Below are 16,471 nucleotides of genomic sequence, written 5' to 3'. Positions count from 1 at the left end.
AGTGGCTCAGCAAGTGGACATTGAAGGAAACTTTGTACTGGGAACCTCAAACTGCAAAGGAAGCCATTATTGTTCGACCACTGAGGACCTTCCTGTTGAAAGAGGCTCTTGGTGATGCATGTATCAGTGTCGATCCTGGGACGGGATCACAAACACGCAAAAAAATTGAGCGCTCATGATCCAGTGACGTATTAACCCAGACTGCATGTTCTTCAGAAACAATCATAACAAGTCATTTTTCACTCACATGGTTATCATGCATTCTACAATAAGGAAATCCAAAATGGAAAAGCATGACATTGTATTTTTGCAGGGATTTCTTTGATAGCTGGGAAGTAGTGTCCATGGTTTGAACAGAGAATTCTGGATACACCAAGTTGGGAATCTTCCTTTTTTCATGTGAGAGTTCTCCAGCTAGTATTTACACTTAACATCAGCAATGCAACAGACCTCATGTCTTTGATTGGTGACTTTCTTATCGTGAGAAAGTTATTCCCACTTGTGGATGTCTATTTGGTACTGTTTCAGAACATTTGGAGCAATCTTTTTATCACTCTTGCTGCCCACCATTCACCAATGGCTTTCCATTTGTCAATGCATAGCAGAAGATCACCTTCAAGGTTCATCTATCGTTCACTCCACATGACCTGACGACCTTAGTCATATCCCCAGGATAAACCAGCTATGCCTTGGTACGGCAGAATTTTGGTGTCAGTGATTCGATCTTGCCTTCTGGTTTTCATTCATAAACTTTAATGAAGCTACTAGTCCAAAGATGTGTGGGTTAGAATCATAGAATCCCTACAGTGCAGAGGAAGGCCATTTAGCCCATCAAGCCTTCACCAACAACAATCCCACCCAGGCCCAATTCCCATAACCCCATGTATTTACCCTGCTAATTGTGCTGATATTAAGGGTCAATTTAGCATGGCCAATCAACCTAACCTGCATATCTTTGGAGTGAGGGAGAAAACCAGAACAGGAGAAAACCCCCGTAGACTCAGGAAGAATGTGCAAACTCCACACATTTCCTGGTGCAGTGAGGCAGCAGTGCTAACCACTGTGCCACCATGCTGGGTTAGGTGGATTGGCTATGTTAAATCGCCCCTCAGTGTCAGCAGGGTTAGCAGGGTAAATACACGGGGTTACAGCGATAGGGCCTGGGTAGGATTGTTGTTGGTGCAGGTTTGATGGGCTGAATGGCTTCTTTGTGCACTTAGGGATTCTATGATTTTATGATTCTACTCTAAAGGAGCCATGTAGGATGAAGAAGGACTAATACTGGCAGACTGGCTGCGCCGACCATAATATTTCAGCATGCCTTGACCACAAATTGGATCAGCCATGATCTTACTGAATGATAGGACACACTATAGGGGCCAATTGGTCTGCTTATGTTCTTGTATTCTTGCCACATCTGCATAAGCTGTCAGTCTGCTTGGGGTTTGGGTTAACAAGGAGGTAGATATTTAACCATGCTGCCTGCAATAAGGATACATGTGGCTGCCATTGTTACAGTTATCAGATTTATAAATTATTTATATTTTGGAATTATAACTTTAAGTACAGGGTAAATGAAGAGGCCTCTTCTGGACTGCAAACCTGATTGGTTTCACTGCTGGAGATTAAAGGAAAGCTTAGATCGTTTAAAAAGGAAGAAGCTGTAAGATTTGGAGTCACAGCAGCAGAGTTTGCAATGACTTTCCCAAAGTCCAGGAGAGGTGTTGTTGGTATCAGTTTGTAAACAAATGTGTTATAAACTGTCCATTTATTTATAAGATGAAATGAAGTTTGCAGGAATTAGGTTTCAGTGCTGACCAGTGGTAAGATGCTGTGGAGGGGCACAGCAGTCATCCTCTAAGTCACCTCTAGCAACACAAGATTGACATCAGTGAGGAGATCTGTTTAACCTGCCAGCTTACTGCAGACTCATGCCTGCACCTGTGGTTCCTTATTTCTTTCTTTCTGTGCGCCATGCTTGGCAAACAACTGATGACGGGGTAAGGTGCAATTTACCACTTTGATAAAGATTTCTGAGTATTTCTGTCACCCCCAACACCCCGGGCTTGTCACGCTCTTGGAAATGTCCCTATCTTGTTGTAATTTTGATTTCCGTGCCATAAGCTTCATCCATCTCTTGGGTGATCCTGAGGCATGTTTGAATCTGTGTGAAATTGTGCAACTGGGTTCAGGTGCTATTGGTCTCTGGCCTTTCTGGGTGGAATGTGGATCTGCTGTAAATCACTTATAACTTGTTTGAAAATAATCTTTGAAACCTTTCTACCAATCTCCACAGATGTGAGAAATGTCAGATCAGCCATGATCTTATTGAATGGGGAACAGGCTCAAGTGGCTGAATGGTCTATTCCAGTTCCTATTTCTTATGGTTTTATGAAAGGAAAAAAATCTAATGACAATATGTACTAGTCGCCAAGTTTCCAGTTGGTTATGTGAGCTGTTCCCCTCGTCAGTCAGAAGGAATTTCTTATTGCACAAGTACAACTTTTCCATTTCTCACTTCAGCCACTCTGAATGAGACTTGATAACTTGGTGCTCAGTTAGGGACAGTGTCAAGGCCAGGAGCTAGATTAAACCTACTGCCAAACTCCTTTTGCTTGAGATATCTACATTGAGTATGGAGAGAGGCTGTTTCCCAACCTGCGTGGACTAGATTGAACGCAGGTCTCTGAGATGAAAGACTGGCATTACAAACCACTGTACAAACCCAATCCCTAACTTGGTTACTTACAGCACACGCATTGCCCGCTGCAACGCTGTGCTTGATTGGCTCCTCTTCAGATGCCAAGGTTGTACTTGGAAGATCTCATGTAATTACTGCAATCAGTTTAACGCAGGACACAGTGAGACTGCGGAGTGTGGGGAGAAGGAGCATTGATCTCAGTGCAAATTTAACAATTCCAAACTGCAGAGTGATAGCCACTCTCTCACACAAGGTCCCATCAGGTACAACTCCCCAGTGGAAGCACAAGAATCATTAAATTTACCTCATAATATATTGTCAACCATGACCTCCAGGCCACGTTTTCCCAGTAACTGCTGGTGCATGAGATAATATGGGTTAAATACTGTGTATAAAATAATTAACTTTATTGGCAAATTTGTTTTCTTTGTTAAAGGTGGTTGAACAGACAGTTCCTTAACATCAGGAGTCATAGAGAGCACAACTGCACACGGCAAGTGTAGCAGTGAAAGGGCATTGCTGCTATTTGTGTATTGAATAAAGTGTTTCTTTTTAACTTAGTACTCTTCCTCTTCCTGTAATATGTAGCAAATACAATTTTATCATTTAGTTTTGAAGGAAACATTTTAAAAGCTGCAATATATTATAGTAAAGCGGTGGCCTTTGAAGACCTCCATTTTAACAAGATTATCTGATAAGTAAGTACATGCACCCACCAACAACGGAAACACACTGCAAACAGGAGCTGTTGCACCTGAGGTTAGCTCTGAACCCAGGGCCCACAGTGCAAGACAATGTTAAGATCTGGTTTCAAACTCAGAGAGCAGGACAAGCATGTAAGAATTTATTTTACATGGGCTGGATGGCAGAGAAACAGGCCAAACCATCCGCACCTGAAACGTACTTGGAGTTCAGGAGAAGGAAAAAGGACTTGCATTTATATAGCACTAGTCACTGCCTTCGGACATCCAAAAGCACTTTACATGAAGTACTTTTGAAGAGTAGGCATTGTGGCAGCCAATTTGCGCACAACAAGTTCCCACAAGCAACAATGACCAAATCATCTGTTTCTCAAGTGTTGATTGAGGGATAAAAATTGGCTACGGCAGCAAGGAGAATACCCATTCTTCTCCTCAAAGTTCTGTATGAGCTTTTAATACTCATCCAAAAAGGCAGACAGGGTCTTAATTTAACATCTCCTCTTAAATAAAAAGTACTGCCAACAGCACAGTTGTTGACTCCCTCAGTTTGCACTGGAGTATCAGGCTCCATTGTGCACGAGTCAGTGGAATGGGCCTTGAGCCAGCAAGCTTCCAGCTCAGAGGCAAGAATTACCAATGGAGTCACAGTTAGCACATTAGAAAGTAAGTCTGGATATTTGAGGTGACAGAAGGATATTCTATGGGCTGATATGCTCCCCAAGTGCCTTGTTTAGTCAGTAGGCCGAGGCCTCTTAGGATCAGCTCTGAGAACCCCTAGCGAGAGCCAGCTCATGCATGAGCCCTTGACCAAAGCCAACTGCTCACATATGTCTAGGAACTTAAATAAAAGTGAGTAGATTTCATGGGGAGTTCTACTTCAACAAGGTACAGGGCTCCTCATCCGGCCTGGGGGCTATGGGTGAAGTACCATCAGCAATAGTTATTGAAGGGCTTTTTGACTACTTCAGAGAGCAGTTAAGAGTCACATTGATGTGGGACTGCAGTCACAGATCAGGTAAGGCTGGCAAGGTTTCCTTTCCCTGAAGAGTATTAACGAGCAAGTTACATTTTTATGACAATTCAATAGCTTCATGATCACTTTTACAGACATTAATATTTTATTTCTAGATTTATATTTTAAATTGTGTTCAAATTCTCAAACTGCCACAGTGGGACTATGAATGTATGATCTCTGGGTAGTAAATCCAGGTATTTGCATAGCTAGAGCAGCAATGTAACCCATACACTACTGCATATGAAGCGAAGCACCAACACACTCATGTTCGGACTCTTAAACAGGGGCGATTCTCCCACCTGCCATGCTAATTTTCTAGCAGAGCAGGGTGGGAGAATCTCACGGCCTGACATGTGCATAATTCTTGCATGTATTCCCACTGCGAGCACGTGTCCCAGCACCGTCAGATCTGCACTGAGGCCTGTTGGTTTCAGCCTCCTGGGCAGAGATAGGCCCCACCTCCTGAAATATAATGGTATTCATGCTGGTGGCCTCTGCTGTGCACAGAAGGTAGAAAATTCTAGTCTGAATTCCCACTGCAAAAAACCAGCGTGATTTACTTCAGTTTTCCTGTGAATTTGACACTTAGAATTTGTTTTCGAAGAATTCGGGTCAAAGAGTGGGGTTGGGCTGACTTTGCATCCTCCAGGTCTCTGTTTTTACACTGGGTTTACTGATAACCATTTATCTGAGTAGTGAAAGTTGCCCTAATCTCCCTCTGAAATGATTTACCCACTTCTCTGTGGCGAAATGGGATACAGCTCCCTTGAGATGTAACAATGAGAGGAAATGTTTTAAAAGCGAAAGACGTTTATCTCCATCCCCTCATCAAATGGGCTGAACCAGCGGAAAGATAGAGTGAGGGTATCTCCCTGCCTCCCGCAGAACAATGGGAGAAATATGCGTTGCTCCAAAGCTAGAATATTCCTTTAAAGTACTGAGTGTCAAAAATCCTCATAGCTGCCTCTGTGCATTGGGTGCTGAGTGAGGCCTAAGACAAAGGCCTGAAAGTGTTCTTGCTAAAGCCAAACCAATGAAAAAGTCTTTTTCTAAAGTGAGGCTGCCTTTCACGGAGTCTTTCAGTTCTGGCTGAGGTCAGATGCCCTCCCAGCATTGGACTATTAGGAGTGTTGCTGCTTCACTTTTTATTAGTGGTTATATCACTGGTTTAACTATGCAGATACTTGGATTTACAATCCTGGGATTATGCATTCATCGTTTCACTGAAGCAGCTTGAGAACTTGAATGCAATTTGAAATAAATGCCTACAAAGAAAATATTGATGTCAACGGAAGTGATCACGAAGCTGCAGGATTGTCACAAAACAAAAAATCCAACTCGCTCACTAATACCCTGGAGAGAAAGGAAAACCTCAGGGCTGGGTTTGATCGCTTCGTTGCAGGGAGTGGAGGCAACACATTTGTGGGGAATGTGCTGCCTCTCGGAGGTAGATATCACCTCTGCCAGTCGTGTTTGTAAAGAGACTCCCTGTCATGCTCGCTCTGCAGCTGGATGAAGGCTGTGTAGATGAGAGGGTGGGAGCGGTGCACACAGAGAAGGCCTCCCATCAGCCATCTGCAGTGCATATGTTCCCGGGTAATGCAGACAAACTTTGAAGATTACTGTCCTTCAGCAGCATTTGAAATGTAAACTGCCAATCTTCCAGATAACAGGTTATATATAGAAGGGACAAATCAAAGACAGAAAAGAAATGTACTTTTCTATTGCACCTTTTGTGACCTCAGGCAATCCCAAAGTGCACTGAGCCCAATGAAGCACTTTGAAGCTTAGTCACTGTTGTAATGTTCGGAAACATGACAGCTGATTGGCACACAGCAAGATTCCAAAAACAGCAAGGAGATAAAACATCAAATAATCTGGTTATAGTGATGTTGATTGAAGGAGAAACATTGGGCAGGTCACAGAGGGAAGAATGCTGTTTTTTATAAAAAGAATGCTGTGGGATCTTTCACATCCACCTGAAAGGGTAGATCGGGGGCCTCGCATCTTGGCTTAATGTCATATACCAAAAGACAAAAATCCAGCCATGATTCACTGACAAGCAAGCTTGGGTTTTGAGATATTGGTAGACTGCAGGTGCAACAGGTCAGCTGCGGGTAGAAAGAGAAAGTAACCCTCCGATATCCTCGCCTTGAGGTGGTAGGAGAGGGTGACACAGTGCAGCAGCACAGCACAGTGAGATCCCACAGATAGCAGTGAGCTAAATGACCAAATAATCTGTTTGTGGCAGTGCTGGATGAGGAAATGCACAGTAAGACGAAAAGCTCAATAGAATTATTATCTTCTCTCATTTAGTTTCTTACGTAACACAGAACCAATCTCAGTTTCTTTAGGACATGTTCCAGCTACAATTAAAACCAATGCTTACTTTCAACAGAGATGCTATATAATTGATACATTCCATTATATTTATCATTAGATCCCAGAATCCCTGTGGAGACAGGAAGTAGTTTTCAGGAAATTTGAACTTTGAGTTGAGCATTCATGAAAAGCGTCATTGTAAATAAACAAAAGTCTCTTACCAAAAGCCACATCATTAAAGGTAAGGCATCCTTTACTACACTTTGCTCCTTACCATTTATGCTTCAAGACAGGCACCTCAGTCAAGCAGCTATTCAGCAATTGCTTGTCAATTAGACAGATGTCAACTGTGCATAGGTTGGGTTTGCGGGGGGGGCGGGGTGGAGGACTTGATCAAATCCAGATCAATTGATCTCAATCCTTATAGTTATCACTGGATCCACTCACCCTTGTGGCCAGCACACGCGCATATATTTTCCAGCAGCAGTCACTGGTTAATCGTCACGAGAAGAGACTCTGGCTGATATTCCCCATCTCTTCCCACAGCTAGGTCGTAGTAATGATACCCCAAATGGTCATTCCATCTGGGGCTCAGAGCTGGAGTTTTCCTGGCCACCTATACACATCAAGTCACATCACCAAGTTGATAAGGGCTAGACAATTAAAGGAACAAATTGTAAAACAAGAAGGTATATTAGGCCTGTCTCAGGAGCTTACAATGAAGTTGCTTAGAAATGAATCGAAAGATATCTGTACACAGACCTCAGATGGAAAGCAATAGACTATTTGTATCTGGGCAGGACCATTACCTCTAAATCTACTGCTTTTTTTTTTACAAACTATGTACATTTTTCACATGATTTGTTTTGCTGAAGCAAAACATTTCTAGAATAATAGTTTGCTATAGTATATTGCAGCTCTCATCTATATTACGAGAATACAGATCCTAAAGCATCACTTGGCCTTCAACAAAGAAAATCACTGTGTGACAGTTGTAATACAGGATAAATAATAGCGGGCGAGGGCACCCACAATGCATTGCAACTATAACAACCAATGACACAGCAGCCCCAGCATTGTGACCAGGGCGACGGACGACAGGCTGCAGTGATTGGGCGCCGCCCCTGGCTTGCTCCCAGCTGCAGTGTCAGGGCTGGAGCTTGGAGAGGCCACCTTCGCTCCCTTCAGAGTGGGAGCCACCGCTGGGAAAATGCTGTTCTTTGCCCGGTCTTCCAGCACATCTGAGGAGAGAGACAAAAAAATGGACAGTTAGAGAGTAATTCATTTAATGCGGACGTGCTAACGTCAGACTGACCTTACTACAGAACAACTTAGGCAAAAAGTTTATGAATAAACCTGCCAAGCTGTATCCAGAACATGTCATGACCATTACAGCCAATACTTACACTGCATCAACACTAATGTCAGCCAGTAGCAGCACATTCCTGCAATTAATTCCCTTCTTGTTTGCTCCTCTCCTACTTTAAAGGCCCGAGCTAATGTTAGCAGTTTGTTTTAAGGGTCTCCAGTGTCCTCCGAACCAAACCATCCTTTCTGTTACTCATTGGCAGCCTACTAAAGGAGGAGGACTGTACTCCAGCCAATCTTTATCCAGTCTTACATTTATTTATAGAATTAAACATTACAAATACCTTCTAACTCAACCACAGTTTCAATAAGCATCTCTCACGCAAAACCCCTGTTTATGCCCACCACCCGCATATCATTAAACGTAATTCATATGCAATTATTACTTCATGTGTGCATACTGGGAAGCTATTCCACAGTGGGGGCATCACTGCCACACACCAATCCAGTCCTCCTGTTTCATTCAAAGGGTGGGGGGTGGGGGGGGGGGGAGGTGGGGTGTGGTGGTGGAGTACAAAGGATAGTAATTAGCAGTGAAAATACTTAAGAACCTCCCACTACAATGTTGTTTAAAAAAGGTGCCCGAATGTAAAGACAGAAAACAAGAACCCCATGGAAACGGAGCCCAACCCAGACACTGATACCACCCCAACCCACACCCATGGCACTCCACTCCACTCCCGCCCCCACCCCACCCACCCCCCTCCACCAACCCCCACGCCTAGGAGTCCCATCCTCCCCGGACACAGAACATAGAAGAAACAAGATGGGAGTAATGATTGTAGTGAGGGAGTTAACATGATACATTAGGGGAGAGTATAATGGAACCTTTGAAGGCCACACTTTGCATTAAACTCCAATCCCAAATACAGTTGATGGACTCTTTTGATCCATCACCATTATGGCAGTACCTCCCACATGAAAGAATAGAAGGAAATGACCGAGACAGGGGAAGGAGGACCAAAAATGAGAGAGAAGAAGCAGTTAAGACTGAGATTCAATAATATAAAGACATCAGTGGTAAGAGTGATCATATTCTCTGACTTCCCAAATCAGAGATGGAAGATTGATTGTGTTGTAGGTAAAATAATACCTCTGAGACTGTTAGTGAGTCAAGATATACTGGTTTTTATTTCAAAACTCTGGCATTTATTCCAGAGTTTTGGGAGAAACTGGTTCTTTACAATGGACTACCAGACTTCTCATAGAACATAAACACAAGTGGGTATTTATACATTATGAGCTCCAACAGTAATCACGATTCAAAGTTCCAACTCCTGCCAGACTTCCAGGTCTTCTTTCCTTGGTCGTGATTCAGCCGTAGATTTAATCAGGAATCACAGTCCTGCAGTCACAACACAGGCTTACTCCAGTCATGATTCAAAATCCTTCTGCAGCAGTACTGGCATCCCTGTCTTTGAAGTTACTTATGCGATCGTAGCTGTCCCAGCAGGACTCTTCCTGTTAAAATCCGGTATCGCGATCTGCCATCAGCAGCTGTTAAAAGCTGGTATCATAAACTACCATCTGTGTAACGATGTCCAACTAACACAAATAGGTAAGATTTGCAAAGTCTACAAAATAACAGCCACATTAAACTATCTGTCTTCATAAAAATGAGAATTAAAGCATGTAAGACATGAACAAATAACTTATATTAATGCTAGGAGCAGTATAAGCTAAAAAAGATCAGTCACGATGAAGGGTTATGTTTGTGACATATTCTAGGTACAAAATCCATTAACCCTTTCCCTTCAGGTACAAAATGCATTCACCTTTTCCCTACTTCAGGTTGGTATATAATTACATTTATACAATGTACTGTCTTACAATAGAAACTTACATAGCCACTGGGCCCACAGTTTTACTTCTCCTTTAGATATTGTGTATCTTATTATTGTGTATCGTTGTATGAAACGACTGCATTGTAATTGAAGGCAGGAGACTGAAGGACTCAGTCTATACTGGGAGTAATTACGTTGTCCATCCTGTGTTACAACTTGCTGCACTCTCTTGCCCACACAAGTTCTAGTTTTAAGCTACTACTCATTATTGTCATGCCGTTGTCTTTGCCGAAGTTATTTTAAGTGGTTGACAAGGACACCGTTCCTTTGTGTAGTCGGTACTAAAGGAATAAAAAATGTAACTGTAGCAGTTTCATTCTTTATTCCATTAAATCATTCTAGTTGGTAAAATACATCCAAAAGCATCTGTTAAATGATATATCAAAATTCTAGCGCAGCTTTGATTTACTATCACTTTTGGAACATTGGGAACAGCTAGAGTTTTGTGCCTGAAGTGCATTTGGAAAGTCCACTGCTGTTCTCAGGGAGCAGTAGAGTGAGCTCTCAGTGTAGTCGTGTCAGTCATCTCTGGATCAGATGGTCCAGGGTTTGAATGCCACCTCACACAGGCTGCAGACTGGAGCCCTGGGTCTGAACTCTGAATTGGAATCCAGAGGGATTCGTCATGCCTGGTGGGCGGATGTAGGTGGTCCTCCTCCCTCATGGTATGGCTTGTGGGCACCTCTGATTGTGTAGGAGTAATCAGCCTATTGGATGATGTAAAGATAGTTATAGCCATAGAAGATGCGTATATCTTGTGGCCTTTCAAACTGTTAATCAGCCTGTGAATCCCTCCACTCTTTACCGTCTCCAGGAGAAGACCACAGAGATGACAGTTTGCATATCTGAATTTCCAGTCTATGATCTTAGCAAGAGAGTGCAATTTGGGCAATTATCCTCTATTATCAGTTGGCTCCCAACCATCTATGAGTTTGGAAAGGTAATGAGTTTGTGAAGTCATGCATTTTGGTAAAAAGAACATGGAGAGGCAATACAAGAGGTTAAATTTTTAACAGGTTACAGGAGTGGAGGAACCTGGGTGTATAAGTATAGAGCATTGAAGGCAACAGGCTAGATGGAGAGAGCAGTTAACAGAGCATACAGTATCCTGGGCTTTATTAACAAAGGCACAGAGTACATGATCAAGGAAGCTATGCTGAATTTATACATGACAGTAGTTAGACCTCAGCTGGAATACTGTGTGGAGTTTTGGATGCCACATTACAGGAAGGATGCGAGTGCATTGGAGGCAGTGCAGAAGAGACTTACAAGAATGGTTCCAGGGTTATGAGGACAGATTGGAGGGGTTGGAGAACCTTGGAAGGAAGAAGGCTAAGCGGAGATTTTAAAGAGATGTCAGAATCATAGAATCCCCATAGTGCAAAAGGAGATCATTCAGCCCATCAAGTCTGCACCGACTCTCTGACAGCGCAGTGTCCAATATCATGAGGGGGTTGGACAGAGTAGATAGGGAGAAACTGTGCCCGCTTGTAAATGGATCACGAATGAGATGGCACACATTTAAAGTGATTTGCAACAGCAGAAAATGTGACATGAGAAAAACTTTTTTCACATGACGAGTGATTTGGGTCTGGAATGCACTGCCTGGAAGTGTGGTGGAGGCAGGTTCATTCAAAGCATTCAAGAAGACATTGATGATTGTTTGAATAGAAACAATGTGCAGAGGTGCGGGAAAAAAGCAGGAGAATGACATTAAGTCATATGCTCATTTGGAGAATGTGTGCAGATATGATGGGCCAAATGGCCTCCTTCTGTGTTGTTACAATTCTGTTATTCTGTGAAAACCTTAGGAAATCTGGGTGATAATCTTTTATTGATTAAACCAATGGGCTTTCCACTCAGTGGGACAAAGTTATTGCATCAAAACTGGGAAACTCTCAGCCTGCAGTATATTTCCAAGTGCTGGAGTGAAACTGAACTCTCACCTTCTGATCCAAACTTTCTAAGTTGTTCACTGTTCCAATTTTATAGATTGTCAGAGAATAACTTCTGTGTCGACCTTGGCTTAATTGGAAGCAGTTTTTTTTTATCTTAGGTTTGTCACTCCTGTGAGCACATAAATCTAGACAACACTGAAGGGGAATGCTGCACTGTCCGAGGTATTCTCTTTTGGATGTGAAGTGTATTGGAACATGAATATTAAAGATCCCACATGGCTCAATTTGAAGATGAGCTAGGAAGCTCTGCTGGCATCCTGGTTAAGACTTACTCCATTGTCACCATTGCCAGAGGAGATTCCTACCACAATGCTGTTTGTGAGAGCTTGCTGTGTGCAAACTGGCAACTGTTGCAGCAGTGATAACATAGCTGGTAAATGCTTTGAGACATCCCGAATTTGCGAATGGTATTATATAAATGCAATTTCTTCCTTCTTTTTTCAGAGGTATGATATTTAACAAAATTCAGCTGAAATGAGTACCCAAGATTGCTGTGGGCAAAAAACAGGAAAATGACATTTTAGCTTCAAAGTAAGCTTGGTCCTGAAATACCATACACAGGAAACTGAACTTATGACACTAAAAATATATAATCTCACTCTGCACTTGCTACCACATGAAGTGATTGAAGCAAATGTCGGCTTGAATAAAAAAAAATAGCTTAAGGACAGAAAACTGCTAGTTGTGCTAAATAGTTACTTTTCATCAGTGCTAAAGGTCAGGGTCAGTGGAAATTTTTTTTGCATTTATAAATGATTTGATTATTGGAATACAGAGCGTCAATGATACAAACAATGAAGATGATCTTAATTGACTGTACAGAGAGAGAGAGGGATCTGAGGGCTTCTGTGCATTGATCTTTGAAGGTGGTAGGACATATTCAGAGGGTAGGTAGAAAACACATTTGGGATCTTAGATTTCATGCACAGAGGTATTGAGCTGACATGTTATGCTGAACCTTTAAATAGTTGGTTAGGCCACAACTAAAATATTCCATCAAATTTTTGTCACCATACTTTAGGAAAAGAGGTACAGATCCCTGAGAAGGTGCAGAGGAGATTTAACAAAATGACTCCAAAGATGAGGGAATTTTGGTATAAAGTAGGTATAAAGCTAGGGTTGATCTCCTCAGGGCAAGGGAGTTTGAGGGATGTATAATGTTCAGTTGTTTGGTATTTGATTGTACATATCTGTGTGTGATTAATTAAGCTTAAATGTGGCCATTTAAAAAAAAGAACCTAAACTGTGGCAAGTTGCTGTAAACATAAGAGTAGATATTTTAAAGCATTGTATCATCCTTGCATATCTCCAAGGCATAAAAAACAACAGAACAGAAATCTGATCAAAGTACAGAACTAAAACACCAATTACTTAATTTATATAGTGCCTTTAACATAATGAAATGTCCCATGTGCTTTGCAGGAACATTTTAAATAAAATTTGACACCAAAACCACAGAGATGATTATTACATCTCATGACCAAAAACTTGGCTATAGAGGTAGATTTCAAAGGAGGAAAGTGGGGCAGAGAGGTGGAGAGGCTATACAGAGGAAATTTCAGATCTTGAGGCCCAGGCAACTGAAACTTATGGTGCAGTGATTGAAAATAACAAGAGGCCAGAATTAAAAGAACATAGGTATCATGGAGAGTTGTGGAGTTGGAGGAGATTACAGGGATCAGGAGGACAAGGCCGTGGCGGGATTTTAAAACAAGGATGAGAATTTAAAAGTAGAGATATTGCTTGAGCGAGAGCCAGTGTAGGTCAGTGAACTGACCAGGGAATAGGACCTGCGAGTTAAGTCACAGGCAACTGAATGACCTCAAGTTTCCAGAGGGTGGAATGTGGGAGATCAGCTAGAAGTGCATTGGAATAAATGTCCACAGATAACAACAGCAAGGAAGAGGATCTCAGCAGCAGCTGCGCTGAGACAGGAGGGAAGTTGAGTTAGCGTATGGATGCAGAAATAGGCGGTCTTTGTAATTAAGTAAACATGAGAATGGAAGTTCACCTCAGCATCAGAAGTGACATTATGGTTGAGGACAGACAAATCTAATCTCAGGCTGTTGCCTGGAAGAGGGGTGGTGTTGGTAGCTAGGGAATGGAGACTGAAAACAAAGAGTTCAGTATTCCTCATATTTGAGGGAAATTTTCATCTTCTAGTACTGGATAAAGAACAAAGAACACCTCAGCACAGGAAACAGGCCCTTCGGCCCTACAAGCCCGCGCTGCCCATTTCAACATTCAGTGAGTGCCTCATTCCAATCCTCTTCTACCTATGATTTTTGTCTATGCCTCTTGGACTCCACAATAAAGGGGTGCAAATTTGGAGAATAATATGTGCACCAGGTTAAGGGATGTCAGATAAGCAGTGTGATAATTTGAGAACAGTGCAGGAGTTGAGAGAGGTGGTGAAGTAGAGCTAGGTGTTGTCAGCATACATGTGAAAAATAATGTTGTGCCTTTGAATGGGCAACATGGACAGAGAAATTGGAGAGGCCTTAGGACTGATCCTTGAGGGACACCAGAGGTAATGGTGTATGAAATTATGACAGGTTTAGTTTGAGCAGTTCCCATTAACTGATAGTGCAAAGACTAGGGGACACAGATTTATGGCCCTGGGTAAGACATGGAGGGATATGAGGAAGAACATAGTTTTACACAGCAATTGGCAATGACCTGGAACATTCTTCCCATAAGGTCGTGGAAGCTGAGATGATCAACAGCTTTCGAAAGAAATTGAATAGAAGCTTGGGAAAACTTAATTGCAGGGCTACAGAGATAGACAAGGGGAATGGGACTCCATAACTCAATGGATTCATTAAGTACATGAAGGAAAAAAGAATCGAGTGTTTAGCTGATAGACTTAAGTGAAGAAGAGGAGGCTTGAGTAAACATGAATGCTAGCATGGGCTGTTGGGCTGAATGGCCTATTTCTGTCCTCCATATTCAACGTAATCCTATGCATGGAATCTGATGGTACATTCCCTTTATAGTTTCACTGTTTCTCACTGTATATTACCTGTGTATATCTCATTGTTTCTGTCAACGTAACCCCTACAGAATCACTCATTCCCACTTTGTATCCATTTTGAATAAAGAATCTACTAATGACCATGAAATCTTGTCGAAAAAAAACTGATCTGGTTCACTAATGTCCTTTAGGGAAGGAAATCTAGCAGATTTCTATCCTTACCTGGTCTGGCCTACATGTAACTCCGGATCCACAGCAATGTGTTTGACTCTCAACTGCCCTTCAAGGGCAACTAGGGATAGGCAATAAATGCTGGCCAGCCAGTCAGCAATGCCCATGTCCCACAAATGAATAAAAGAAAATCACTTTATAAACTCAGCAGAAATTCCTACACTTTATTATATCTCAAAGAACATACGACCAAAAACACATCGAGCTGTAACTTCTGATGGAGTGGCAACTGAATTAAATCTTATTTTAAAACCCAGCCAATCCTATCTCGCCTGACTATCTGACACAGTAAGAAGTCTCACAACACCAGGTTAAAGACCGACAGGTTTATTTGGTAGCAAAATCCACTAATTTTCAGAGCGCTGCTCCTTCATCAGGTGAGTGGGAGTTCTGTTCACAAACAGGACATATAAAGACACAAGCTCAATTTACAAAATAATGGCTGGAATGAGAGTCTTTATAGGTAATCAAATCTTAAAGGTACAGACAATGTGAGTGGAGAGAGGGTTAAGCACAGGTTAAAGAGATGTGTATTGTCTCCAGCCAGGACAGTTAGTGAGATTTTGCAAGGCCAGGCAAGTCATGAGGATTACAGATAATGCGACATGAACCCAAGATCCTGGTTGAGGCCGTCTTCATGTGTGTGGAACTTGACTATCAGTCTCTGCTCAGCCACTCTGCGTTGTCGTGTGTCGTGAAGACCGCCTTGGAGAACGCTTACCCGAAGATCAGGGGCCGAATGCCCGTGACCGCTGAAGTGTCCCCCTCTTGCCTGGTGATTGTCGAGCGGTGTTCATTCATTCGTTGTCGTAGCGTCTGCATGGTCTCCTCAATGTACCATGCCTTAGGACATCCTTTCCTGCAGTGTGTCAGGTAGACAACGTTGGCTGAGTTGCAAGAGTATGTACCGTGTACCTGGTGGATGGTGTTCTCACGTGAGATGATGGCTCCTGTATCGATGATCCGACCACATTTTGCAGAGGTTGCTGTGGCAGAGTTGTGTGGTGTCACGGTCACTGTTCTCCTGAAGGCTGGGTAGTTTGCTGCGGACCATGGTCTGATTGAGGTTGTGTGGTTGTTTAGAGGCAAGAAGTGGGAGTGTGGGGATGGCCTTGACGAGATGTTCTTCTTCATCAAATGATATGTTGAAGGCTCTGGAGAAGATGTCTTAGCTTCTCCACTTTGGGGAAGTACTGGACGACGAAGGATACTCTGTCTGTCGTGTCCTGTGTTTGTCTTCTGAGGAGGTTGATGCGGTTTTTCACTGTGGTGCATCAGAACTGTCGATCAATGAGTCAAGTGCCATATCCTGTTCTTATGAGGGCATCTTTCAGTGTCTGGAGGTGTCTGTTGCGAT

The 16,471-nt window shown here is 42.6% G+C and overlaps 1 protein-coding gene across 3 annotated transcripts in view; it reads right to left on the bottom strand.

The window, feature by feature from the left end:
• Positions 1 to 3,091: 3,091 nt before the first annotated feature.
• The window catches only part of gpc5b (glypican 5b), a 530,906-nt gene continuing 517,526 nt past the window's right edge, over positions 3,092 to 16,471 (bottom strand). For 2 of the 3 annotated variants that reach the window (XM_080185279.1, XM_080185280.1), the window contains one exon: positions 3,092 to 7,980. In XM_080185279.1, coding sequence (XP_080041405.1) covers positions 7,784 to 7,980 — 197 coding nt within the window. In that variant the 3' untranslated portion in view covers positions 3,092 to 7,783. Of the gene's footprint in view, positions 7,981 to 12,343; positions 12,401 to 16,471 lie in introns of those variants that run through there. The other variant, XM_080185284.1, reaches the window with a different exon arrangement.

Source organism: Carcharhinus amblyrhynchos, chromosome 3 (assembly GCF_965287045.1).
Source record: "Carcharhinus amblyrhynchos chromosome 3, sCarAmb.v2.hapA, whole genome shotgun sequence".
NCBI lineage: Eukaryota > Metazoa > Chordata > Chondrichthyes > Carcharhiniformes > Carcharhinidae > Carcharhinus > Carcharhinus amblyrhynchos.
This window is presented reverse-complemented; position numbering and strand designations above follow the sequence as displayed.